The 26,972-nt window shown below is 37.7% G+C and overlaps 1 protein-coding gene across 1 annotated transcript in view; it reads left to right on the top strand.

Moving 5' to 3' along the window:
• Positions 1–3,481: 3,481 nt before the first annotated feature.
• Positions 3,482–26,972, top strand: part of LOC129279169 (BRCA2-interacting transcriptional repressor EMSY-like) — a 37,267-nt gene continuing 13,776 nt past the window's right edge. Inside the window, exons 1-13 of the mRNA XM_064110914.1 lie at positions 3,482–3,705; positions 9,660–9,873; positions 11,476–11,550; positions 11,910–12,085; positions 13,216–13,296; positions 14,251–14,498; positions 15,725–15,863; positions 16,829–17,059; positions 17,787–17,924; positions 19,399–19,569; positions 22,426–22,544; positions 23,962–24,225; positions 25,373–25,550. Of these exons, the coding sequence (XP_063966984.1) occupies positions 9,713–9,873; positions 11,476–11,550; positions 11,910–12,085; positions 13,216–13,296; positions 14,251–14,498; positions 15,725–15,863; positions 16,829–17,059; positions 17,787–17,924; positions 19,399–19,569; positions 22,426–22,544; positions 23,962–24,225; positions 25,373–25,550 (1,981 nt within the window). The 5' untranslated portion in view covers positions 3,482–3,705; positions 9,660–9,712. The remainder of the gene's footprint in view (positions 3,706–9,659; positions 9,874–11,475; positions 11,551–11,909; positions 12,086–13,215; positions 13,297–14,250; positions 14,499–15,724; positions 15,864–16,828; positions 17,060–17,786; positions 17,925–19,398; positions 19,570–22,425; positions 22,545–23,961; positions 24,226–25,372; positions 25,551–26,972) is intronic.

The raw sequence follows: 26,972 nt of genomic DNA, 5'->3' as shown, positions 1-26,972 counted from the left end.
TTCTTATTTTTGGTTCCCTTTTTCCCCGATGTCCCTTCATCCTTTCCATTGTGCATCCTGTGTTCCCCCAATCTCTCTCTTTTCTTATGATATTCATGGATGTCTTGTTCTTGAAATCTCAAATGTAGTTTCTTTCTTCCGTTTTCCCTCCTTCCATTTCCCTTTATGCTCCTTTATTATATTTCCACGTTTTCCTTTTTTTCCCCCCCATATTCTCTTACATCATTTTCCTTTTGTCTTCTTCTTTTCCCAGCCCTCCTTCCTCTTATTCTTTCGATCTCTTTTCTTTCTTTCTTTCCTTCTTTCTTTCCTTCCTTCCTTCCTTCCTTCCTTCCTTCCTTCCTTCCTTCCTTCCTTCCTTCCTTCCTTCCTTCCTTCCTTCCTTCCTTCCGTCCGTCCGTCCGTCCGTCCGTCCGTCCGTCCTTCCTTCCTTCCTTCCTTCCTTCCTTCCTTTCTTTCTTTCTTTCTTTCTTTCTTTCTTTCTTTCTTTCTTTCTTTCTTTCTTTCTTTCTTTCTTTCTTTCTTTCTTTCTTTCTTTCTTTCTTTCTTTCTTTCTTTCTTTCTTTCTTTCTTTCTTTCTTTCTTTCTTTCTTTCTTTCTTTCTTTCTTTCTTTCTTTCTTTCTTTCTTTCTTTCTTTCTTTCTTTCTTTCTTTCTTTCTTTCTTTCTTTCTTTCTTTCTTTCTTTCTTTCTTTCTTTCTTTCTTTCTTTCTTTCTTTCTTTCTTTCTTTCTTTCTTTCTTTCTTTCTTTCTTTCTTTCTTTCTTTCTTTCTTTCTTTCTTTCTTTCTTTCTTTCTTTCTTTCTTTCTTTCTTTCTTTCTTTCTTTCTTTCTTTCTTTCTTTCTTTCTTTCTTTCTTTCTTTCTTTCTTTCTTTCTTTCTTTCTTTCTTTCTTTCTTTCTTTCTTTCTTTCTTTCTTTCTTTCTTTCTTTCTTTCTTTCTTTCTTTCTTTCTTTCTTTCTTTCTTTCTTTCTTTCTTTCTTTCTTTCTTTCTTTCTTTCTTTCTTTCTTTCTTTCTTTCTTTCTTTCTTTCTTTCTTTCTTTCTTTCTTTCTTTCTTTCTTTCTTTCTTTCTTTCTTTCTTTCTTTCTTTCTTTCTTTCTTTCTTTCTTTCTTTCTTTCTTTCTTTCTTTCTTTCTTTCTTTCTTTCTTTCGTCAAGTTATCATCATTAATAAATATGTATGAACTCTATATCTTGCATCAATTCATCTCATTTAAGTCTGGTTGAAAGTTAAAGTGCAATATCGATCCAGCGACAACACAACAATATATATTTACTTTCAGGGGGGCAAAAAAGGTTCCGGTAAAAAAAAACAATTAGGGAAAAAAGGCACTTAGAAAAGAAAAAAAAAAGGAACAGGTAAGAAAAGATCATAGAAAAGGTAAGTATAAATCAAAATGGCCTAAATCTGTAAAATGAGATTCAGTTTGCTCTTTTCAATTTAGTTCTGCAAAATATGCTATTTTCCCTACTTGTAGAACTTAATTTTGCAAAAAAAAAACCACGATTTTATTAATGCTGCTGCAGACTTTAATGCTTGCTTAAAAAGTGTTTGTAATAAAGCATTATAATCCTATATTCTAGAGAGTATTTTTCGAGAGAGCTAGTTGTGACCAAGTAAGAAAACTTGCGACTTGAATTTTTTTTTTTTTTTGGGGGGGGGGGGGGTTGGCGGGGAATGGTTGTAGCCCCCAAAGCAAAATAGCCGAGCAATATATGCATACGATCTAGTTCATTTTTGATGGACAATTATTCATCAGCACATTCAGGTTGGCCTACATCTGTTTGAAATAAGCATACTTTTGAAGAAAAAAAGAGATGAATCTTGAGGTTTGAAAAAAATATAAGTTGTAATAAATTTTTTTATAAGATCAAATCGGTCAGACAGTTTCATGAAATTCATTATGTTTAAAATACAAACAAAGATGATACCATGCAGAGATAGGCCTAAGCTTGCCTAACTGAGGTCCTATAGTATTTGGGCAGAAGGCTATATTTTCATCTGTCCCTCCGCCCGTCGGACCCCCAGGTAGGCTATATGCCTATTAACGCGCTTAATTTTTTTTTCATCAAGACTAATAACAATACAGAAAGTAATGCCGGCTAGTGACAATTATCTGAAAATGGTTAGTGTTGATGGATATAGAACTAAACCCATGAGTGGAGATATTGGGGGGGGGGGGGCAGGTGTACACACTTCCCCTATATACTCTTTGAAGTACTTTATCAGATTGCCTTTTTTATATTTTATAGCTTAGACAAGGGCCCCACTTTGCCTCAGTATAATGATTAAGTTGCCTATTTAAATCGTTCTTTTCATGCCAAGTAAGTGCCCATTTTTAGTATTCTGTTTCCTCCTGCAAGTGTACCTTTTCGCTTGAATCATCCATTGCAAATCAGTGTATCCCATTTAGCTCTTCATGGTGTTCGAATTCCTATTATTCTGCACTGTGCTCCTATTTTATACACATAAAGAAAATTTTCCATGCCGCATTTGAATATGCCTTATTGTGCAGTTTGTTCAATTTTTTTTTACTCTGTTAAGGTAATAGGTAATTGTAATTAGCACCATTTACTCAATTCTGCAGGGGCAGCGCAGGGGCGGATCCAGCCTTCGCCAATAGGGGGCCGGGGGGGGGGGGCCCGGATTTTTTCCAGCCGTTTTTTCCTCAACCGACAGCTCGAAGATGATTTTTGGTTTCTTTGAAGGGGTAGTCCTAATTAAGAGTCACTTCTTAGCTTTATTCTTATAAATAAACAAAAAACCATAATCCTTATTTATATAATGCGAGCGCGAGCTAAATTTTTTGGGAATTTTTTCCCTAAAATAATTTTGAACATTCTGGGCAATTGATGTTTGTTATCCTGAAAAAGATGTGTTTGCAAATGAGTAATTACTACAAACGTGAAGCGCGAGCAGAAAGGAACTGATGGAAAATGTAGGCCTACTGTTAAAGACTGCTTGCAGTTAGCCAAGCATAGTGAAGACGTCACATATTTTAAAAATCAAATTTGTAAATCACACAAAATTTAATAATGAAAGTTCGATTTCAGAGGTGAAATATGTTTTGTATATTGACTTTCAAATTATATTTAAACTCCATATTGAACAAGATATGAAAATCACCTAACAGGCAATGCGAGCACGAAGCGCGAGCGAAAATTTTATATAGTGACATGAAAGCTCTTTTTATTTTCCATGTCTTCCCTAGCTCATCGTATTTTATTCACTAGCTTTCTCCTCTCTTTTCCCTCCTTTCCCCCTTTCTTTCTTTCCCCCTTTTTTCCTTTCTTTCTTTCATTTTTCTTCTTTTTTTGCTCCGCCAATAGGGGGGGGGGCCGGGCCCACTGAATATTTCTAGTTCAGTGGCCGGGCCCCTAGGCCCCCCCCCCTTGATCCGCCTATGCAGCGGAACTGAAAGGGGCATGCAGGGGACACTAATTTCCCATAAAAATACAATAACAATGCGCATGCGCTTATCAGTATACTATACATTGAACAAGCGGCTCGCGTGTACGTGTGAGGGACTTTCCTCCGTCCATTCCCGCCGGGTGTAGTGGAGTAGTCTAGCCGGTTGAGAATACACAGCTTGTCTTCAGTCCCATCTGCGCATAAATACGTAACCTACGTCTTTATTGCTGAGTGGAAAGCGAGATCAAGACGGTGAACAGTTTAACACGACAATTTGTCCCTCATTTTGACTATGTAAGTAAGGTTGGACCGCTAGAATAAGGTCTAACGTTAAATCTAGACAAAAGTTGCGTTGCATTATTAATTTCGAACTTATTTATTGTTGCAACTGTAGCTGTCTTAATTTTGTTTTTCTAATCCTCTGCTTCCTCTCTGAGTCTGACTGAGTCTGACATGTCACTGCCTAAAATACATCTTAAAAATCCACCTACTGTATGTCGACAGCACCATCAAGAAAGGACCTGAACTCTGCGGCTTGCCGCCGATCTCCGAAGACCGGAGGAAGGAAATATGATGAGGTGTCCAAACTTCGCGCACTTTTCAAAAATATTCATCAGGCTTAAATTTTTTCACAAAATATTCATAATTTATACAAAACCAATTCAAGAAATAGTTACCACATTGACGGCAAGATCGTAAACTATAAAATCATAGACGAAAATGTAAAGTAGGTAAAGGGGATTCGCCGGTATCGCGATCTCAAAATTCTATTCCGATCGGCGAATGCGCGCTGTGGTGGAAAAGAGTTCAGAAAAAGTGTGACCTAACTTCGCGGACCAAAGTTTTTGTGGACATTTAAACAAAAACTCAAGCTCAAAAAGTGAAAAAAGTTTTTGTGGACATTTAAACAAAAACTCAAGCTCAAAAAGTGAAATATTTATATCAGATTGATGGCAAAATGCTATAGAATCGGTTAGTACCACATTTAACTCACATTTTTGATGATTTCTGCTTGCAAAATGGTGATACCGTGATGCTTGTTGAGAATATCGGATTTCTTCAAAACGGGCGCTAACGGTGACAAATTTGCCGATCTTTTGCCAATATTTTCATGAATACTGAACTCATCCTAAAGAAACTTACACCAAAGGGTAATATTAGGTCGCTTTTCACGTTGATGATGTCAGATTTTAAGGATATTGGCTAGTTTTTTAGATAATGACCGTCCGCGAAGTATGGACACGCGCGAAGTTTGGACTCACTGCCATACAAGAGGCCTACAAGCTGAGTACAAAAAAAAAAGTACAAGTACAATCCGAATTATCCAGGGAGCGCTCCGGCCCGCGAATTGCTGTGCGAATTGGTCCAGTGATTTTAAATTCTGATCAATGTTAATTTCCTGTATGTAGTTTCTTTGTTATTGAGTCCAATCTCTAAAGTAAGCATTGAAGACCAGGGGCCCGTTTCTCAACAGTAACACCGTCTTAAGTCTAACTTCTTGACTAAATCGGAGATAGTGAGCTACTTGTCCGCTAACTCACTGTTTCACGAAGCCCTCTTTGGCTTTGCCAAGATCTGGGACAACAACCTGACTAAATATTTGTGACACCTCCGAACCTGTCATAACTTTTTTCTTAATGACGTAGTGGCATCACGTGGGTAGACTGACATACAAAGGTGCCTCGAAATTTGAAAATTATAATCTTACGTAATTATCATATACCGTAAGTAACGGTCTATTAACCGCACCTTTTTCTCGGCGGGATAGAAGCAAAAGTCGAGGGTGCGGTTTATCCACGGTGACGGGTCTGAGCCAGCCCGCCGTAACCCCTCCCGAACATGTAAAACGTCTGCCAGTTCACAACACATCGAGTGGCCGGGCGTAGCCGCCCAGGGCAATGTTAAGAGGGGTATGAGCCGCGGGTAATGAGAAGCGATTATTACGATTATCATCACATTGTCAATAACAAACGCACCCACCTTCATGACACTAATTTCGACTTTATTCTCGATTCAAAGCTGCGAAGTTCCCTGGCTAAGTTCAAAGAGACGCCAAGCATACTCGGTAATATTTTGTCACAGCTGAGCGAGAGCTGAGTGAGCTGAGAGCCTGAGCTAGCTTGCGTTGTATTGTGGTTATGGTGCGACTTAAGCTGGCGCTATTCATTTTAACCCCTCCCTCCAAAGTCCCGTTTCGCGCCAGCTTATTTTTTTTTTCCCCGTTTGCTTTTCATAAGATACCATGTACTCCACGCACGAGAGAGATCGAGACGGCACGAAGCCGTAAAAACAACTGTAAAAAATGCCAATTTCTTTGTTTCTTGAACCTTTCTGTAATCCCATATCCAAAATTCATGCTAAGACATAGAATGCTAGACAAATTCTGAAAGTGATTGTGAGTTTGTGATGCAAGAAATGTGAATGTTTCTTCCTCCTACGCCGGGAAAGACACAGATCATTATTTGATAAGATGTACTGGTACCGTATCGTAGTTTGCAATGTACAAGAACGGCAGTGCTGTGTGTGTGTTCACTGTGACTGTGAGGTGAGTGAGTTTGTAAGTGGCCAATATTAGACACTTCATTCGGGCGGGCGATCGCACGGACACAGCGCTAGACATAGATTTTTGCATTGCAGTGAATGGCGAGCGCATATCTAACACACACAGTTCGCTCCGCTCGGCACTTTGGCCGAGCGCTGGAGTTGCATTCGGCATTGCTCGAAAAGACAGAGTCAGTTTCTTCCTTTATTCCGCTGATTTTGATTGGTCAAAAATTCCCGCGGTTGCTTTGTACATCTTCGGTAAACATCGGAAATATACAAGACGGAGTATCACTTACCTTCATGCGAGGGAAGGACCTAATATTCAGGTATTTATTTTTCTTTGCTTGAAATCACCTTCTTGTAATCATCGGATCCCTTGTAAACTCGGTCAGTAATAAAATTGTACATTTGAGAACATTTTATTAAATTCTAATCAAATTTGGTCCGTAGAGAGTCTGCGGATATGAGCTTCAGTTTTGAGTGTCATGAGGTGTTTGTGAATCTGACTCGGCCGATCGAGCAGGGTTGTTTTGAGCGTATACGAACAGCTGTGAGTGACGTCATCCCCACTGCGTTGGGCCTGAGATTAGTCTTGGTATTCAGACACAGTATGTTTCAGCCGTTGTATATTTTTTTAAATTACGATTTGAGCTCTGTTAATTATGAAAATCAAATTGTTATTTTGAAAATAATTTTGTAGAATTCATGTGAAATAAATATTAAGAGCAAAACTGCAAGTAAACTTGAAGAATTTTGTTTGATAAGTGATTTTTTGTTGGAATGCGTCTGAATGTCTAGAATATGGTATTGTTAATGAAAGTCGTATTTTTGAATGGCACAGAAAGCTCCTTTCATGAATTTAATTTAGAAATAGGTTTACATGCATGAGATGTGTTTCATGAATTTGATATCTGATTTATGGACTTTTGTTATGGTGTTAATTATTATTTTGAAGATATTATGAAAAAATAAGAGAAGACAATAATGAGGCAACAGTGATGATGAGACATTAATAATAATGAGACAATAAATATTGAGACAATTATAGTAATTATTATTACAATAATTAATATGATTATAATGATTACAATTATAATTATAATGATAATAATTATAATTATTGAGACAATGAATAATGAGACATAAATTCTAGTATTTATTGACAATAATAATTATTACAGTAATCATTATTATATTAAAATAATTGTAATGATAACAATTATAATGATGTAATTTTAATTGTAATAATTACTGAGACAATAATATAAATGAGATATTAATAATAATCATTATAATAATAATAATACTTATAATTAAAATAAATATAAATTTTGTAGAAATAATTATAATTATAGTAATTATAATTATAGGCCTTACAATTATTGAGACAATAATAACTATTATTACAATAATAATAATTATCATAAAATAATTATAATGATAATAATGAAAGTAATTTTGTAATAATTACTGAGACAGTAATATTGATAAGTCATCAATAATGATTATTATTATAAAAATTATTATAATTATAATTATAAAAATAATCATAATTATAATTAAAGGCCTTATAATTATTGAGACAATAATAATTATTATTTCAATAATAATTATGAAATAATTTTAACAATAATTACTAAAATGATAGTAATTATAATTGTAATAATTATTTAGAAAATAATATTAATGAAACAAAAATAATTATCATGATAATAATAATTATTATAATTATAATAATAATTGGGACAATAATGAAACGATGATGAGACAATAATAATATCAACAATTTTATTGAGACCACAATAACAAGACAATAATGAGATAATAGACAATTGAAATCAATCTGTTTTTATTTTTTTCTAGAAATCCTAAGATTATTATTTTAATTCTCTTTCTTTGATTACAAATTATATTCATTGAAAACTTAATTTCTAATGTTCAAGCAAAGAAAATCAATATCAAGTCATGTTTACCCTGTGCACAAACCTACCACAGGGCAATTACCGCCGAAATAGGGTTAGGTTAGGTGTAGATTTTTGGATAGGGGTACAGTGTAGTTGTCCTGGGGGGGGGGTAATTGTCCAGGGTGGGGGGTGGGGGGAGGGGAATTGTCCGGGGGTGGGGGGTTGTTGTCCAGGGGTAGTTGCCCTTGAACCAAAGAAATCATATGCCAATATGTCAAATCAATCTGAGTACTTAAAGATTTGAATAAAAAGCTTGTACAATTCCCCATAAGCTATGTATTATAAATGTGCCATGCCCAAAACAAAGAGAATAATAAGATTTCGCAATCTTCTTTTGTCCACAAAAAGCCCTGTTTTTTCATCACAAAGATGACAATAACTCGACTTCTAGATATCGGAATTTGAAAATTCAAACAGTTTTGTGAATCGTAGATATTGAGCCTCATTGTGAGCCTATCAAATATGCTGGAACAGCCTTTCCTAATTTTCACCTGAAGTGCCTACCAATATTGTCGGGACCTTTCTTTCTTGTTAACATTTGTAGATGAATTGATCAAGAACAGCATATTTCCGCATACCGGTATTAATCTCTTTGGATACTTTGAAATCTTTAACTTAGTTTTTGTTTCTTCGTACCTCAAATATGCACATGTACCGGTAAATGTGAGGATTTTTTTTTTTTTTTTAGTCCAAAGTTGGGGGTGCGGTTAATCAACGGGTGCGGTTTATAGTCAGTTACTTACGGTAAGTTGAAATTACATTGCAAAACAAGTGTGATAGGTCATTCAATAATAATTGTAATACACAGAAACTATATATAAAAACTGTTGATAAAAGCAACAAAACAATTCATTTTAGAAAAATGACGTCATAGCAATCGTACGATTGACTACGATTTGAAACTAATCTGGCATTTACTCAAAAATAACAGCTTGCAATCTTTCAAAATGGTTATATAAGTATTCTTTTAATTAATTTGAACCTCAAATAAAATGATACCTGTATGTTCCATTCACATTTTCAGAAAATAAGCAAAATGCGATTTGTTCCTAAATCGGATCGCGAACAGTCGTAAGGTGTGCGGTGGCCTTAACTTGTCCAGGTGTTGAGAAATGGGCCCCTGATTATTAGTAAACTGGAAGTTTGTCTAATTTTATACATGTATGTAATCCCATCTCACTTTCATACTCATAGATCTTTCTTTTTCTATTTTGTGACTTGTCTTCAGCAAGTTCAGGTCTCAACTCTCGGTCTTTGGATTCTGATACCAATTGATGTGAGGACAGAAGTATATGCTTAGCCTCTCTGTGATTAAACCAATCTTTTGTTTGACATGCGCTTAGCTTAGTAAAGATTATTGAAACTAGCCAGCGCCCACTCACACGTATTGCGAGGTTAGTATTAGTATACTAACCTCGCGCCCGTGTAAAAATATTGTTCATTTTGACTGAGGGGAATCTGTGCAGTGCCCTTGTAAATTTTTGTTTCTTTTGGTTTTGGAACCCAGTTTAGATAAGTTATGTAACCCACATGACCCACCCATCCAACAATGAGTAATCCCTGACCCTGGCCCTGTGAGCTGAAGTAAGATTGGCAATACTCTGATATTTTCCCATTTTTTTTCTCCTGATCGACTGAACTTTTCAGTGCTTTTGTGTTGGACTTATACAAAACAAAACACGATTTTTATTACTGGTCGTAATCAACTCTACCTGTTATGCTTGACATTGTTCTTTACAGATTACAGCATGTGATTTGGTCATCGGACACCAGGACAGATCAGATCAATCACCATGTGGCCAAGACTACTCGATATGGAGGAGAAGGAGTGCAGGAGCGTCTTGCGGAGGCTTGAACTGGAGGCCTACTCATCCGTCATCAGTGCCTACAGGGCACAGGGTGATCTCACACCCGAGAAGAAAAGTCTTCTCAGAACTATTGCAACCACCCTTAGGTAAATAAACAATATTATATCCTACATAAATCAAATCCTGTATGCTGATTGGTTTAAATAGCATCATGTGACCAAACATATTCTCACTGTTTTGCGATGATGTCAAAAATGAAACGCCCACCGAAGAAAATGTGCTAGTCCGTGACGTTGGAATAGTCGACTATTCCATCATTGACACAGATCATGCAATCTCTCAGGCGCATCGGTCAGCAGGTCAGCGAGTTGACTCTACTGGGCAAGTCCCGTCAAGTGACGGCGCAGGCACAAACCTGCGTTCCGCTGAGCATGTGGTTTCGGTAAAAGTAGATCAGTCTGCGCAGCGCGTTATCTATATTTAAGTTCAGATTAAGAAAAGATGAACTATGTGTACAAGAGTCGATAGACTATTGTTCTACCTTATTAAATGTAGGATATAAAACAAATATACCAGGCCTTTATTTCGAAAGTATAGAGCGATAATGCCAGTCCAGCCTCGGAAAATAATTCCTGCTACACATGTATACTTACTCAAAGCCTGATATATTTGTATATTACTAACCTAATATTTTAGAAGTAGAAGTATTGTGGTTTGGTGCCTTAAGTTCGCGGAGTGACCCTTGTTTGTGCGTGTGTATGTATGTGTGATTCTAATTAAGAAGACCCGCAACGACCACAAACTTTATACCAAATGCATTGACAAATATGCATTAAAAAATCTTGACTCAAAATGGTGAAACGATATTGCATTTCAGGTATTTTCTGTAACTATCTCAAAAGGCTCTCTTTCTTATAAAAATCCCTGAAACGTGTGTGGTGTTAATGGATGCGCAGACATGGGGCACTATTTATCCCCATCTGGAAATGACTGGCTGCAGGTTTTTTGAAGAAAATTTTAAATTTCTTGCATTTGTAAATATATTTTTGGCAGAATTACTCTTCAGAATATTAAAATTTTTGTGGGATTTTGAAGAAATTTATTTTTTCTCTTCAGTTCAAGTTTTAAGTGTGTAGACATTGGACACCCCTTGATGTACTGTAGATTGCTGACTGTGAATTAATTTATGCTTTCAATGAACAGGCGGTAGGGTTACTAGTAACTGGCGGGGGTAAAAAAAGCCTTCCCAGGGGAGTGTTTCATCAACATTTTCATCCGACAAGTTGTCAGATCTGACATCTTTCTCTGATGTTGATTGGCTGAGAGGTACTGTTACTATGGTAACTGTCAGATAAAATGGGACTTGTCGGATAAAACGTCCGACTAGTCCTTTCATGAAACGCCCCCCTGAAAGTCGCTGAAATTTCACATTTCATATCTTTACGTCCATGAAACGTCCCTCTATTTTCCACATTCCCTTATAAATTTTGTTGGAAATTATTGAGAAAACAAAGAATATTCCCTTCTTTCTTGAATATGAAAGATTGTCATATGATGTCTCACTTGATTTACCTACGTAAAAATCTACATGTAGGAAGACAATTTGCATGTAGACCCACATGGAGACTTTCATGTTAGTTGATGTCACTCATGATCTCTGCATACATGTTGGATTACAATATGCAGTCCCACATACAGTCCTTAAAGTTAGTCATTTTATTTTCACTGATCTTATCTTTTCCATGTAGTGTATCCACTGAGAGGCATAAAGCCGAAGTCCGCAGAGCTGTCAACGATGAGAAACTGACAACAATTGCCGAAAGGTATTTGAGGATTTGTATTCTGAACTGAACTCATACAATCTGTGCACTTAGTTATGAATTGATTTTGACAGGAAAAAAATGGGAAAAGTAATTGTGAGATAATGACTTCTGAAGCTTAAGTACATGTACATAACATCGAAAGTATGAAACCTTGACAAAAAGGCAATTAAGTCTCTCAGATCAGTTTGGCGTAAGTTTCAGGACACACGATCAAGACAAAGGTCAATAGGGTCAATGAACTAAGATTTACATGTATTTATTTTTAATTAATTATCAGTTCACATTCTGTACTCGACTCTCTCCCTCTGTTTGACTGTTGACTCTGTATATCTGTCTCTCTGTATCTCTGTCTCCTTCAGGGTTAGCGGTGAGAATAATTCCATGGAATGGTCATCAGAGGGTAGGAGACTAGCTCCCCTGATGCCGAGGTTCATTCCTCAGACGGCATACACGATGACGGCCAATCAGGTGGCTAATTTGGCCCATGCCCACAATGCATCGCTACCCGATCCAGGGCAAACAGCTAAAAAAGAAGGTAACGACTTTCTTCAATGACGTCATAATTTCCTGATCCAATATTTGCTCCTGCAAACGTTTTGGCTTTTAAAAATAAATTCAAAGAGGTTCTCAAACAGTGTCTTGTCAGGAACTATATTAAAACTTTGGAGATGTACATGTAAACCGAAGTGTGAAAATGAATGAGGGTTGGTTTCAATGAACACTTGTATAGAGGGAATCTGTGCAAACCATGAACTCTGGATGAACCCAGCATGCCTTAGATAAAAGTGAGTACATTCTACCCTGAATAATCTAGAGTTACACACAGAAAGCAGTCAACACAGCCAGCAGACTTGTGGATTTGCAAAAACATGGCATAAGTTACTGCTAAATGCATCTCAGAGACGGTTATCAAATCACTATTTCTGTCTGAATGATAGTTTTTCATCCTATATTTTGGTGTCTTTCAGGGGTTTTGAGGACAATGCACTCATACTCATGTTTCATCTTGGGTTTGAGAATTTTATATCCGCAGCAAACTCTTCTCATGGGTATAAGCCCTCTGTCATTCAGATGACTTCCCCCCTGTACACTGAACTTATGTCATATTCTAAACCAGAAGAGCGTTTCATGAAAGGACTTGTCGGACGTTTTATCCGACAGTCACCATAGGAACAGTACCTCTCAGCCAATCAAAATCAAGGAAAAATGTCAGATCTGACAACTTGTCGGACAAAAAAAAAAAATGTTGATGAAATGCTCCCCAGTTTGTTCGACTTTGTCAACATACATTAGCCGTTTTTATTAGTGTAATAAATGTGGCAAGGCTTCTATGTATTCACTTGCACAGATAAGTTCACATGCTTCCCATTGGAAGATGAGATGAGTAGTGGGGTCCTGTTTCAGAAAAAAACTTGTTATAATATCATGTACAATTTCTGTTACAAATTTATATTAACCAATCAGAATGAAGTATTTTAGCTTTTTTCTGTTGCAAATAATTAAATAATGAATAAAAAAAATGCACAGTTTCTGTAACAAATCTACTATCAGCCAATTAGATTGAAGTATTTCAGTAGCTTTCAACTGTTACTGCATTATAACAAGTTTTATGAAACAGGCCCCTGGTCCTTTATTATTGTTGCTTTCCTTTTAACCTTTGATTAGGAGATGAGTCAAGATCTTCATCGGATGGTTCCAGTGAAAGTAACTACGTTGTACTTCCTCCGGGAACCATCTTGCCAAAGTGTAAGTATTATTATTAATATTATTATAAAGTCTTGTTTATCCAGGATAGCCTCATCAGTGATGTACACTGTTTTCCCAGAGGGCCCTGCTACATTTTAACACATACAAAAGAAAAAAAGCAAAGGACTACAAAATTAGAACGATACAAACAGAATAAAGTTTAGGGAGTTGTGTCGTATAACCTGGGTTAAGATCTACGGTTTCTCCAATAGAATGAAATAAATGATTGCAAGGTTGCAGCCCTTCTTACTGCAGATGGAATATTATTCCACAGAATTGAACCATGTACTGGAATCCTTTTCTTTCCCTTCTCTGTTTTACACTTTTGTATTATGATCCCATAACTAGGGTCTAGGGTTGTACAGTGTTAAAATCAAGGGTTGAAGTTGGTCATTCATTAGTGTATGGAATTCAGAGTGGAGCAACTGTAGCTGGAGCAAATGTGATGGAACCATGTTTTGAGAGTGTTACATCAAAGGGAGTAGTGCTTCTGTTTTACGGTTTATAGAAGTTCACCCTGACACAAAAAGTTTGATGCAGAAATACTAGAAATATATATTGTTGAAGGTTTGAGGAAAATCCATCGAAGATTAAGAAAGTTATTAGAATTCAAAGATTTTTACCCTCAAGGCTGAATATGAGAAGCAAGAGGTCAAATACAAAAGAAATCTTTCCCCATGGGATGGGATGGACGGGAGAAGTCACATGTTATGATTTTTTTTGTAAAGGGTAAAAGTAAAATTTTACAGCTCCTGTTTATGAAACACAAAAATCGCACCTGAAAATTGTGATTCCTTTTTCTTTAATGTTTCCAAAGATCCCTCGTTATATTAGCCTTAAGGCCCCTGATGTCTCCCTTTCTAGGCTTAAAACAAAACAAAAAAATAAAGTGATTCTTGAGGTTTTAAGTTTTTCTGGCTCACTTGGTAGATTGTGATTCCTTTTGTTATCCAGCATCCCCCGATCTTGAGCAGCTCGACGAGTTGGCCAAACGGCGACCTACGTCCTCCTCGTCCTCGTATTCCAGCAGCCCTGCCTCCTTCCTCAGCGCCCTGACCTCTGCTAAGCTCTCCTCGTCGTCAGAGGGAAGGTCAAAGGGTAGGTCGTCTAGTGGCAGCAGTGCGGCGCCCTCTACCATGAAGATCACCTTCACTAAAGTCGGAAGTGGAACCACTCCCACCAGCAGTCAAGCTGCACAGAAGGTAATAGTAATAATAATAATAATGGTCGGATTTTATTTAGCGCATATCACATTATATAACAATGTCTCTATGCACTTCGGAAAAAAACCCGAAAAATATATTGCTGAGCTCACTTTGTTGAATCGAGGTACATTTTCAATAAGGAAGTGTTACGAGCCGTTTTCAAATGTCGACTGAATGAGGGAATTTGGAAGTTTGTTCCATAAAACAGGAGCTGCATGAGCAAATGAACTTTCACCATATGTTTATGTTGATATTGGAAGAACGCTGGTGTGAACATACATGTAGATGACGTTTTGGCTTGTAGACAGTACATGGAACTAAATCATATGTATGAAAGAGCTAGAAACATTGATGTACAAGAAGAAAAATCTTAAATTGGATTCGAAGGCAGTCTGCTTTCAAAGGGAGTTTGATGACATTCAAATGCAAAGTAAAAGTTGTTGTCTATCATCCAGGAAGGATTGAGTTTCACAACAAACGTATTCCTACATGTATATGGTAAGATTAATTTCATTCTGAATGTCGAGGTAGTTCTGAAGCTGAGTTGCTGAATTTCCAGCGTTTGGATGATGAGTTAGCTGGCTCCAATGAAATAAATCCTTTACAATTATTACCTGTTATTTACACAATTCTGGTGTCAGCAAATTACCAACTTTAAAACCTTTGCAACTGGCAAGATTATAAATGCCCCAGGACTACATGCATTAGGGATAATACCTATTCTTCCCTGCTCTTGGGTTTCATGGCTCAGGTTAAATATTTCTTTTAATTCTCATTCGAGGTGCATGCTGTATAGCCATCGGTTATAGTAATCAGTTTTTGTATAGGGCATATCATTATGATATACATGTAACTTCCCTATGTGCTTACAAAGGGTTGGGATGTACGGTGGCTTTAATAGTTCCGCAGCCTTTTCAAGGAATGAATTCCTACCAGGTACTCATTCACCTAACCTGAGTCGAGTGCAGCATAATGTGGATGAATGTCTTGCTGAAGGAAATTACACCATGGCTGGGATTCGAAACCCACAACCCTGTTTCATAGTCAGAAGACTAATCCACTGGGCCAGAACGCTATGATAGTGGACATTGTCAGACTGTTTATTGTGAAATGTTTGAGTTGTCGGTGTCTGCGATTTCACAAAACCCTGACAATTCAAACATTTGATTTTTTTCTTCTCCAATGGCTATTATCTTCTGCTATTTGTTTCTTGGTATCTGCAGCAAGTAATAATAATGTCGAGTGGAAACACCGACCAGGTTCCGCCAGCAGAGATGATGTCTGTCCGCTCTCCTAGCTTTCCTCCATCCAGTAAGGTTGCTATGTCTGATGGTCATCCACCTTTCCAGATGACTTACGAAGGTGAGTCAGGAATAAAGATGAAGTTGATAAAAGTGAATCATCTCTTTATTCAAAATGGATGCATGGTCTTTTTCATCAAAGGTTTTCTGGGAGAAGACTGAATTAACAGGGTTCCGAGCCCATCAGGGAAATCGGGGAAAATTATTTTACTTTTTCCCAGTCAGGGAAATATCAGGGAATATGATAAAAAATCCCTCAAATCAGGGAAAAGTGCCTCAAATGAGGGAAAGAATCAGGGAATTTTGACCGGCCTAAAAGTCAAAAGCACGGTAGTCAGTCAGACTCTGTTATATTTTGTTGCATATAAAAAAACAACATCCATTGAATCACTGGTTATGGTGGTACTAAGTTGTTTTATTATTGTTTTTATACTGAAAATACATGTAATTCACTGCAACAACCTAGAAAACATGGAAAACTGGGAATGGGTTTAAATAATTATTAGGGAATTTTTAAATTTCATCAGGGAAGTTTGTTTTCTTTTCATCAAGCTGGGAACCCTGATTAAGACACTTTAACTTTATTTGAAAGCCTGTCTTTAGTTTTAGCAAAGGGCCGATGATGTGAATTATTCTTGAGTATCTTCCAACCTTGCAACCTTACAAAGTTGTAGTAGCTGGTTGATATTTTTTCAACCGCCAATTAACCGGGGGGGGGGGGGGGGGATTTGGTAAACAAAAGACCCAATTTAAACAAAAGACCCTTCCCAAATTGTTGCTGAAATAACACATTTCACATCTTTACAGCCATGAAATGGACATCTATTTTTCATATTTCCTAGAAATTGTTTTGATTTAGTTGGAAACTATGAAAAAAGAAGAATATTCCCTTTCTTGATTCTGAAAGATCGTCTGTAGTTGATGTTACACTCGCTCTACCTACATGAAAGTCTTTAGGTGGGACTACAATATGTTGCAATATGTGAACAATTCCCATGTTTATTTGTCTTTGTATGTTCTCAACAGATCAGTTGACGGGCGTGGTCACACCCTACCCTCCTCCGACCAAGCACCATCGTAAGGGTTCTAAGCATAAGAGCTCAAAGCCCTTTACCATCATCCAACAAAGCCCAAGTGCAGGTGTGGGCACTTTCACAAGCAGTGGCTACAGCACACAGGTTACCGGCAGTGGCAGTGGTGCACCGATGGTGGTGGGGAGTAAGAGGGCTGGAATGGCACCACAGAGACCAGAACCAGGTTAGGGTCAAAATGATGATGATGATGATGTTGATGATGGTGGTGGTGGTGGTGGTGGTGGTGATGATGATGTTGATGATGATGATGATGATGATGATGGTGGTGGTGGTGGTGGTGGTGGTGGTGGTGATGATGATGATGATGATGGTGGTGATGATGATGATGATGGTGATGGTGATGATGATGATGATGATGATGATGATGAAGGCGGTGGTGATGGTTATAATGATGATGATAATGGACATGGTGGTGGTGGTGGTGATGATGATGATGATGATGGCTGTGCCTGTGATGATGATGATGATGGCCGTGATGATGATAATGATGACTTTATTGATGATGATGTGGAGTTTGTCCACTATCCACAGGGTCTAACACAGGGTCTAATTGTCATTTCGTTCACTCACCATTTCCTCTAACAACGAGTTGGTCCAATAACCAATTACTTTAGCCCATATACCATTTTGTCTAATTAGACTAGATGTTAATTGGGCGATATGAATGGAAAGATAATGGTTATTTGATCAACTGGTTATGACACGGAATGGTCATAGACGAACTGGCGATTAGCGGAAGTGATTCCTGGACCAAATGGTTGTTGATGTTGATGGACGGAATGGCATTAAACTAAATGAAGGTTGACTATGTGATGAGTAAATAAGTTGGCAATAGCAAATTGGTAATTTATCGATCGGATGACTGATAATGTTTAGTTACTGCTATGCAGGTATGAAGTTAATCACCCAGACGGTTGGTAGTAGCACCTCGTCGGGTAGAATGTCTTCTAAGACCGTAACAGCGACCCCATCGACACCGTCGGTTAGAACAACCACCATAGGAGCTCCGAGGAACACGATTTCCTCAGGTAAGGGCTGAATAATTCAATGCCTTATTGCAGACAAAATGGTTTATGTCTATGAATGTTTGCCAGCACCTATACTTGAGCAACTATATTTTTTTGTACAGGGTGGCAAATTGAAATGCTAGAATAAACTTAGGCAATACCTGAAAATATTCAAGAAATATTTTGTAGTATTTCTCTGCATTTCCCATTTATCTCAAAATTATTGAGGCAGTATTCACCGGTATTTACCATAAGTATTCCCCACTCTGGCCAACCCTGCTCTAAATCTTCATGTGAAACCATGTGATGTATCACAGGGCCCGATTCCACTAGTCTAGGAGCTAGGAATATTTTGACATATGTGTCCTACCACCCCAAAACCACCAATAAAGGCGACCGCACACCTTACGACTGTTCGCGATCCGACTTTGGAACAAATCGCATTTTGCTCAATTTCTGAAAATGTGAATGGAACATATCATTTTATTTGAGGTTAATATTAATTGAAAGAATACTAGTATAACCATTTTGAAAGATTGCAAGCCTTTATTTTGGAGTAAAATCCAAATTAGTTTCAAATCGTAGCCAATCGTACGACTGCTATGACGTCATTACGACTAGATATTAAATTCGCTTTTATTCTAAGAAGGATGATAGCATAGTCACAAATTTTATCATAGGTATTCGTACGATGATTTAGAACATTACACAGTAAGATATTCCAAGTCTCAATATTAGCATAAAATTGTATTACATTTTATTCTGAAATCGGGTCGCAGACCAGTCGTAAGGTGTGCAGTGGCCTTAAGTCGCCAGGTGAGGTTCTCTTTAAATAGCCAAAATAGTAATTTAGTCTAAAAAAAAAAAAAAAAAAAAAAAATATCTTGAAGTCATGAAGTTGAATAAAAGAAAAGATGCAAGAGTTTCTTGGACACTACTTTTTCGGACTGCTTGGAAGTTTCACTGAGATTACACAGAATGCACATCTCATGCTTGAGTGAACCCCAAACTTCAAACCTGGTTTTCTCCTTATTTGTTAAGCTCTTGCTGAATTTCCTCTGCATTCAATCAAGTACTTGTAGTGATTATTGTTGGTCAATTTTAACATATTATATATCATTTTAAAGCTTAATAAAAACCTAAATAATCATTTGGGTTGACTTATTGTTGGTTTTAGGGTGTCAGGTCACATCTTCTTCCCCTTAAAAAGATATTGGGTGATTTCAAGTTCAGTGTTGACCTTTTGGTGTTGGTGTTAGGTCAATTTTTACACGATTATAACACCAGATATAAAATGAAGATGGTCCTGAAAAGTCACTCACTGGTTGTTGAGATGTCAATAATGTGATCTGGATCAGTTTTACAAACTCTGAGTAAGGTTTGGAGCAAGGGGAAGCAATCAAAATTTTATCACCAACACCAAGGCCAACACCGGACTTGAAATCACCCATTGTTACTTTAAATCTTCATTTGAAACCACCCCATGTTATCACAGGGCCCCAGTCCACTAGTCTAGGAGCTAGGAATATTGTGACGTCGCCTGGTCCGAGGATTGTAACGGTTCCCGGTCAGATGGGAGGGCGCCATCCGTCTAGCAGCAGTAACGTTATCACGCTGTCGCCCATGTCACTTCAGAAGACAGCAGGGAAGAACACATCCACTACTGGTAAGTCTGTCCTCATTCAGAAAATGTTCAATTCAATTCAATTCAATAATGGTATTTATTTCAAAACTGCATTGCATACATAAGGCAGCAAAATGGCTGATTTTGGCATCCTTACATACTTTGCCACACACAGTACATTTCAAATAAGGAAACATGAGAAAGACATTGGCATGACACCATTATTACACCAATTTTTGAGGGCATCAAATATATTGAATATTAAAACCTAATATTCATTAATTAGAATTGTGTGGAATATAAATTGCTAAAAATTACCAATCCTAAGAATTAATATATTGATTACAAAATTCATACTTGCTAAAAATACATTAAGTACATTAAAAACAAAATAAAGTGAAAGACTGGTAAAATGTATGGCATGGACAGGCATATTGAGAATCCATTACTAAAAAGAAGAAATTTCTGTGAGTTTAGAAGATTTATCATAAAAGGTATTGCACTTTATTAATCTCTTTGTTTTCCACCTAACCTGTTTATATTTCAGTTTATCCTGAGCATGTAATTACTTTCATTTCTGTCATTGATCCAATGGTTGGTATGAACATTGTTTACTATGGCAAGTGCACAATTAAAGGGGAATCCAACCCAAATAAAAACTTGTTTTTATAAGAAAAAGAAAAATCAGACAAGTTGATAGGTGAAAGTTTGAACAATATTGGACAAACAACAAGAAAGTTATGAATTTTCAAAAGTTGTAAATATTGGTAATCCCTATACTCATGGAGACTACAAATTGGCCGCATATGGGATGGCATAGTGATGTAAGGCAAGGACTACTCTTCCATGTACTCCAATACATATTATGGCTAAAATGTCATTTTTCCCAAAAGTTTTATTTCAAATTATATTTTTCTTTCATGAGGACATTAAACAATATACTACCTGGGTTATATTTAGACTACTGCCCCAGGGGAATGGGCACTTGGGAGAAAACTACAAATCCCTGATAATAAAGTACATGGCCTATGGGAAAGTTGTCCTTGCCCCTTGTCATAATTTACTTACCAAGTTGCCAATTTGAAATCTACATACTATTAGTGATCTCAATTTTAAAGCAGCTATAACTTTCTTATTGCTTGTCCGATTTCTTTCAAACTTTCACCATTCTGTTTAATTACTTTTCTCCTTCCCAACACAACATTTGATGGCCAAGGCTGGATTCCCCTTTAAGACATAACTTCCTTCTCTCAAATGTGACCAGCCACCCCCCCCCCTCCAACCAACAACAAGTCACGAGGGAAGGTTCACTGTAAATGGCTCAAACAATAATTCGGTCTTCAGAGAGTAAATGATTAGAAAACTAACTTATTTGAAAGAATAATCCTTCTGCTTCAAACAGTCAAAAATTGAAGTCGTGAATTTAAAGGTCAAGTCCAACCCAGAAAATTGCTGATTTGAATAAATAAAGAAAAATCAAACTAGCATAACGCTGAATATTTCATCAAAAGCGGATGTAAAATAAGAAAGTTTTGCATTTTTTAAAGTTTTGCTTATTTTTCACAAAACAGTGATATGCATAACTCAGTGACATGCAAATGAGTCAGTCGATGATGTCCATCACTCACTATTTTATTGGTTTTTATTGTTTGAATTATACAATATTTCATTTTTGTACAGATTTGACAATAAGGACCAACTTGACTGAACCTTATAACATTAAACAATGCTAATTCCACATGTTCAGAGAGGAATTAATCGTTGTTTCACTTGACAATGAGGAGAAAAGAAGAATATTTCATATAATAAAATACAAAATAAATAGTGAGTGGATGACATCATCAGTCTCCTCATTTGCATACCAACCAGGATGTACATATAACTGTTTTGTAAATTTAAGCAAAACTTTAAAATGCCATAACTTTCTTATTTTACATCCGATTTTGATGAAATTTTCAGTGTTATGCTTGTTTGATTTGTCTCTTTTCTCTCAACTTTTTGTTGGGGTGGACTTGTCCTTTAAATAAGAGATAAGATGTGTATACGAGTTTCTTTTTCCTGAGTGCTTGGAAGTTTGACCTAAATTGTACAGTGTGCACATCTCATGCTTGAGTGAACCCCAAACTTCATACCATCTTTTCTCCTCAATCTTTCGAACTCACAGTGAATCTGATGGATTCTCATCAAACTTTCACCAGTATTTTTTGATCATTTTAATGCCCATTTTACCGTATAATTTTTCATCAGGGTGAGCTTTTCTTTACTTCTTAACCATCAAATCGTGTAATAATAATAATAAGCAGTTCTTAGAGACGCATAATACCATATAAATAGTGTCTATGCGTGTAGAACAATTGTTGTTTACTATAGGGCTAATACAAAAGAGATATGTTTTTAACACAGATTTGAATCTGTTGAAATCTGTTATTGATCTTATATTAGGAGGCAGATTGTTCCACAATTTTGGTGCCATTTTCCCAAAAGCTCAATCACCAAAAGTCTTGGACTTAACTCGTATTTCAGAGAGAAGATCCTTTGATTGTGAGCGAAGATTTCGACTGGGTTGATATTTCTGAATTAAATCACTGAGGTAAGCAGGGGCATTCCCATTAACACACTTAAAAACAAGAGTGGGGACTTTAAACAAAGTGCGAGCCTTTATCGGAAGCCAATGGAGACTATGCAGGATCGGTGTTACATGTTCAAATTTCTTTTTGCGAACTAAGAGACTTGCAGCTGAATTTTGTATGCGCTGGATTTTAGAAAGCTGAATATCTGGTACTCCAAGAAGCAGTCAATTATTACGGTCTAAGTGACTGAATATAAATGCATGAATGAGCCTTTCTGTGGTTGACTTATCCAGAAAATGCCTTATCTTTCTTCTCCTCCTCCTCCCAGTTGTTGTCACCAAGCCCGGTTCTGTAATGCCCGGTAAGACAAACGTCATTGTCGTTCAGAAATCCCAAATCAAATCCAAGATGATCAGCACACCACGTACCGGTGCGCCAGGGGTTGTGGTAAGTTGATATCAAGGCATTAGAAACTTACGTGGAGCGTTGTGGCCCAGTGGATTAGTCTTCGGACTTTGAAACAGAGGGTCGTGGGTTCGAATCCCAGCCATGGCGTAATTTCCTTCGGCAAGAAATTTATCCACATTGTGCTGCACTCGACCCAGGTGAGGTGAATGGGTACCCGGTAGGATTTATTCCTTGAATGCTTTAGCGCCTATATGGCCGCTCAGCTACAGCCGGGGTAATGATAATATACCAAGTATATTTCAGCGCCTTGAGCACATAATCAATGTGGATTTGGCGCTTTATAAATACTCTATATTATTATTATTATTATTACTGTCAAATATATTAGTAACTGTATCAGACATCTGAGCAGGGCAAATTTGCTACATTATTGCCTGCTTAAGTCTGGGATCAAGTTGTCGGTCAGTGAGTTTCTATTTGTTTAACTACATACAAATTTATTGCCCGCTCAGGAAAGTCAATGAGAAAATGCGCGGAAATGTAGGTTGAGAAGGTTGAGCAGAACATCAATATGAAATTATAATGACGCCATATGTATTTTAAAAACGATTGAATAAAAGGAAAGTTGTTTAAACCTGTCTATTAGTACATTGAGTGTTGGCAATCGAAAAAAGGTAAAATCAGTTAACTGGCTAGTGTGAGAGTACCATCAGTCATCTCCACACACACACAATGTATGCACATCATCCACTCCCTGGGGAGCATCCTAGCTAGTTTGCCAATGAGGCACACACAATACTAGACAATCTCGAATAACTTTCACATCCTACCAGGTACATGTATACCCATTGCCAAAGAATGCCTGGCTGCATTGGGATTGAAATGCATGACCTTTTGATTACAAGGCAAGAGTCAGAACAGACATGCCAACCGTTCCCTTTTTAGAGTATTTGTTCCTCTTTTTTGCTATAAATACACCAATACTTTTTTAAAATTTCTGATCATGTAGTAATTATTATACACAGCGTGTGACACTAGCGCTGGTCCGACAGTCCCAGACCGGTAAAAATCACTGCCGGGCTAGTAACTTGGTGCAGGAAAAGAACAAGTAAATTCTTGCCTATGAGCACATGTTTAAAAGGGTGAATTATCAGGTTTTCAAGAAGAGTCATTTCACTCGTTTTTTCAGCGATCTCACTACAACAGGCTGGCGATTGTTACGTTGAGACAAATTCTTAAAAATACTCTTTTTTTTAAATCAAAAAATACTTTTTTTTCCTAATAAGGATACTTTCGTTTGGTTTAGAAGGTTGGCAGGTCTGTCAGAACCACTGCACCATGGCTCTTCCACATTAAAAAGAGTTAATCACTTCAGTACAAGATGATCATTATCGTTGTATGAATCCAGCTATATCTCCTTTTGAATTGCACTCTTATTTCTCCCCTTCGTTCGTAGTCACACACCACGTCCGTTCTGACCCGTCCGAAGATCGCCATGACCATGACCGGCGGTCTCGCGAGCAGCGTGTCGCCAAACACACCCACCTCCCCAGGTACCATGGCTATGCATTCCATCCGGTTCCCATCGCCGCCGTCCTCCGCCCAGCAGAAGACTGTCCGTGGCCCGTCGCCCGTTTCCATGTCAACCATAATGGGTGGAGTCTCTGGGCGTGGTCCAAGTGCCGGACAGGGAGGGTTGGGAGCACTAGGCAAAAGTCAGGTTAGTTTCAAGCATCTTGCAGACACTATTGTGAAAGCATGCTCGTAAGAATAGTGGATAGCTAGATGGACTTTATTTCCAAATCAATTCAAAACATTGGACAAAACAATTACAAATTAGATAATATACGCACATTACTAGATTGAAAAATGATATGAGATAAAATAGAACTGTTTTGTGATGACTGAGGAATCTGTTGTGAGATCAACATCGAAATCTGATTGAATTTTGGTGTTACAAGTTCAAAGGTCACCGAGGTCATCATTTAATAAGTTTAGAAGTTAGGTTTGTAAGATATTCTTGATCTGTAATGTATTCTTGATCAGGAATTTCTACCGCATGCTTTTGGGGATCCATCAAGTTGTCCAGAAAATATAATTCTGAGTACAATGAAGCATTCATGGGCAAAAGCCTTATGCAGAGCTAAAAGAATGTACTTTCAGCATTATTTTATGAGAAAATCTTTTGAAAATAAATTTGGGGTTGATTGTCACCTCATCATCATAGATCTACATGTAGATCTGATACATTAATGTAAACCTAATTCTGTGAAGGCATAGAATCTTGGCTGAAAAAACAATCACACTGAATATCGCCAACACAGATAAGTACATGTGGGACAATGTATTACTACAGCTCGGAAAAAGAGCTGACATCTGGCTGGAATGTCATGCTTATTTTGATCATTTCTCAGCAGTCACTCATTTTCTTCCACTGTCACTTGGCACATATTCTTTATTTGTACATACCTCATAAACACTTGGGTGGTCATTTTATTGGATTATCGGAGCGTTGTGGCCCAGTGGATTAGTCTCCGGACTTCGAAACAAGAGGTTCGTGGGTTCGAATCCCAGCCATGGCATGATATTCTTCAGCAAGAACTTGATCCACATTGTGCTGTTCTCAACCCAGGTGAGGTGAATGGGTACCTGGCAAAAATTTATCCCTTGAAATGCTTGAGCGCGTAACAGCTGCTCGGCTATTCAAAAGCTAGGGTAATGATGCTGCATTTATTGAAAAGCGCTTTATAGAGATTTCTGATAAAGAGGTATTAGGCGCTATATAAGCAAGTACGATTATTATGCTCAAACTCATCTTGTGATGGTCAACAACTGAAGTTTATCTTGAATCATTTACCACTGACCAGGGTATGGTACGATCCAAGTCTCCCATCGCCCAGAGTATGTCTATGCTATCAGCTGATCTAGAGCTTCACAGCAAGGCCAAGGGTCATAGGAGGTCATCAGCGGGGTCATTAGGTCATGGGTCATCCAAGGTTGTAGTGGAAGAGGTTCCTAGCTGCGCCATGAGGAGTGCCAGCCTTGGTAAGTTGATTATGCATTCAACCTCCAGCTTTCTTACATTTCATTTTTACCAATCATGAACCTGTTTCAATAGCCTATAATCAAAGCAGAGGCTTCTGTTTTTGTCTTTGCCTTTGTGTGTCTGATGCTGTTTCGCGAAACATCACCAACAAGTCTTTTGATGCGGAAGACTATCGTAGTCAGCGCCTATACACATTGGTCTTGTGTCAGTTCTCTTTTTTAATCAACAAATGTCCGCTGGCAGTTTTTTTCGTAACAAAAAGCCCACAGCGAATCCTAGTAAAAAAAACAATAACTAACGCAAGGCCTGAGTGTTTAGGCAATGGCTGCTTTGTAGCAAAGGCTTCTGTTTTCGTCTTTGCCTTAGTGAATCTGATGCTGTTTCGCAAAACATCACCAACACGTCTTTTGATGCGAAAGACTATCGTAGTCAGCGCCTATACACATTGGTCTTGTGTCGGTTCTCTTTTTGAATCAACAAATGTCCGCTGGCAGTTTTTCCGTAACAAAAAGCCCACAGAGAATCCTAGTAAAAAAAACAATAACTAACGCAAGGCCTGAGTGTTTAGGCAATGGCTGCTTCGTAGCAGAGGCTTCTGTTTTCGTCTTTGCCTTTGTGAGTCTGATGCTGTTTCGCGAAACATCACCAACACGTCTTTTGATGCGGAAGACTATCGTAGTCAGCGCCTACATGTATACACATTGGTCTGGTCTTGTGTAAGTTCTTTTTTTTAATCAACAAATGTCCGCTGGCAGTTTTTTTCGTAACAAAAAGCCCACAGCGAATCCTAGTAAAAAAAACAATGACTAACGCAAGGCCTGAGTGTTTAGGCAATGGCTGCTTCGTAGCAAAGGTTTCTGTTTTTGTCTTTGCCTTTGTGAGTCTGATGCTGTTTCGCGAAACATCACCAACACGTCTTTTGATGCGAAAGACTATCGTAGTCAGCGCCTACATGTATACACATTGGTCTTGTGTCAGTTTTTTTTTTTTTTATCAACAAATGTCCGCTGGCAGTTTTTTTCGTAACAAAAAGCCCACAGCGAATCCTAGTAAAAAAACACACAATAACTAACGCAAGGCCGGAGTGTTTAGGCAATGGCTGCTTCGTACCAGAGTCTCCTGCATCAGACACACTACGGTCGTTTGGCCTACCGGCTTCAGATTCATAAAGGCAAAGACAAAAGCTGCAGTCTCTGCCTAGATTATAGGCTACTGTTTCACATTTGTCAGCTCTGAAGCCGGCCCTGGTCCTTAATTGCTCCAGCAGTTTTTGATATTACATTGGTTGTATTCAAATATCAAATAATAGTAGGTGTTTCATAAAGCTGTTCGTACTGTAAGAGCGACTTTAAGAACGACTGTTGATCCTTTCTTGTGGTAAAAGGTATATTCATTGGCGATGATTATGTGCGTAAGAAAGG

The sequence above is a fragment of the Lytechinus pictus genome, chromosome 16, assembly GCF_037042905.1.
Source record: "Lytechinus pictus isolate F3 Inbred chromosome 16, Lp3.0, whole genome shotgun sequence".
Taxonomy (NCBI): Eukaryota; Metazoa; Echinodermata; class Echinoidea; order Temnopleuroida; family Toxopneustidae; genus Lytechinus; species Lytechinus pictus.
Note: the sequence above shows the minus strand (reverse complement) of the source record. Positions and strands in the feature narration are given on the sequence as shown.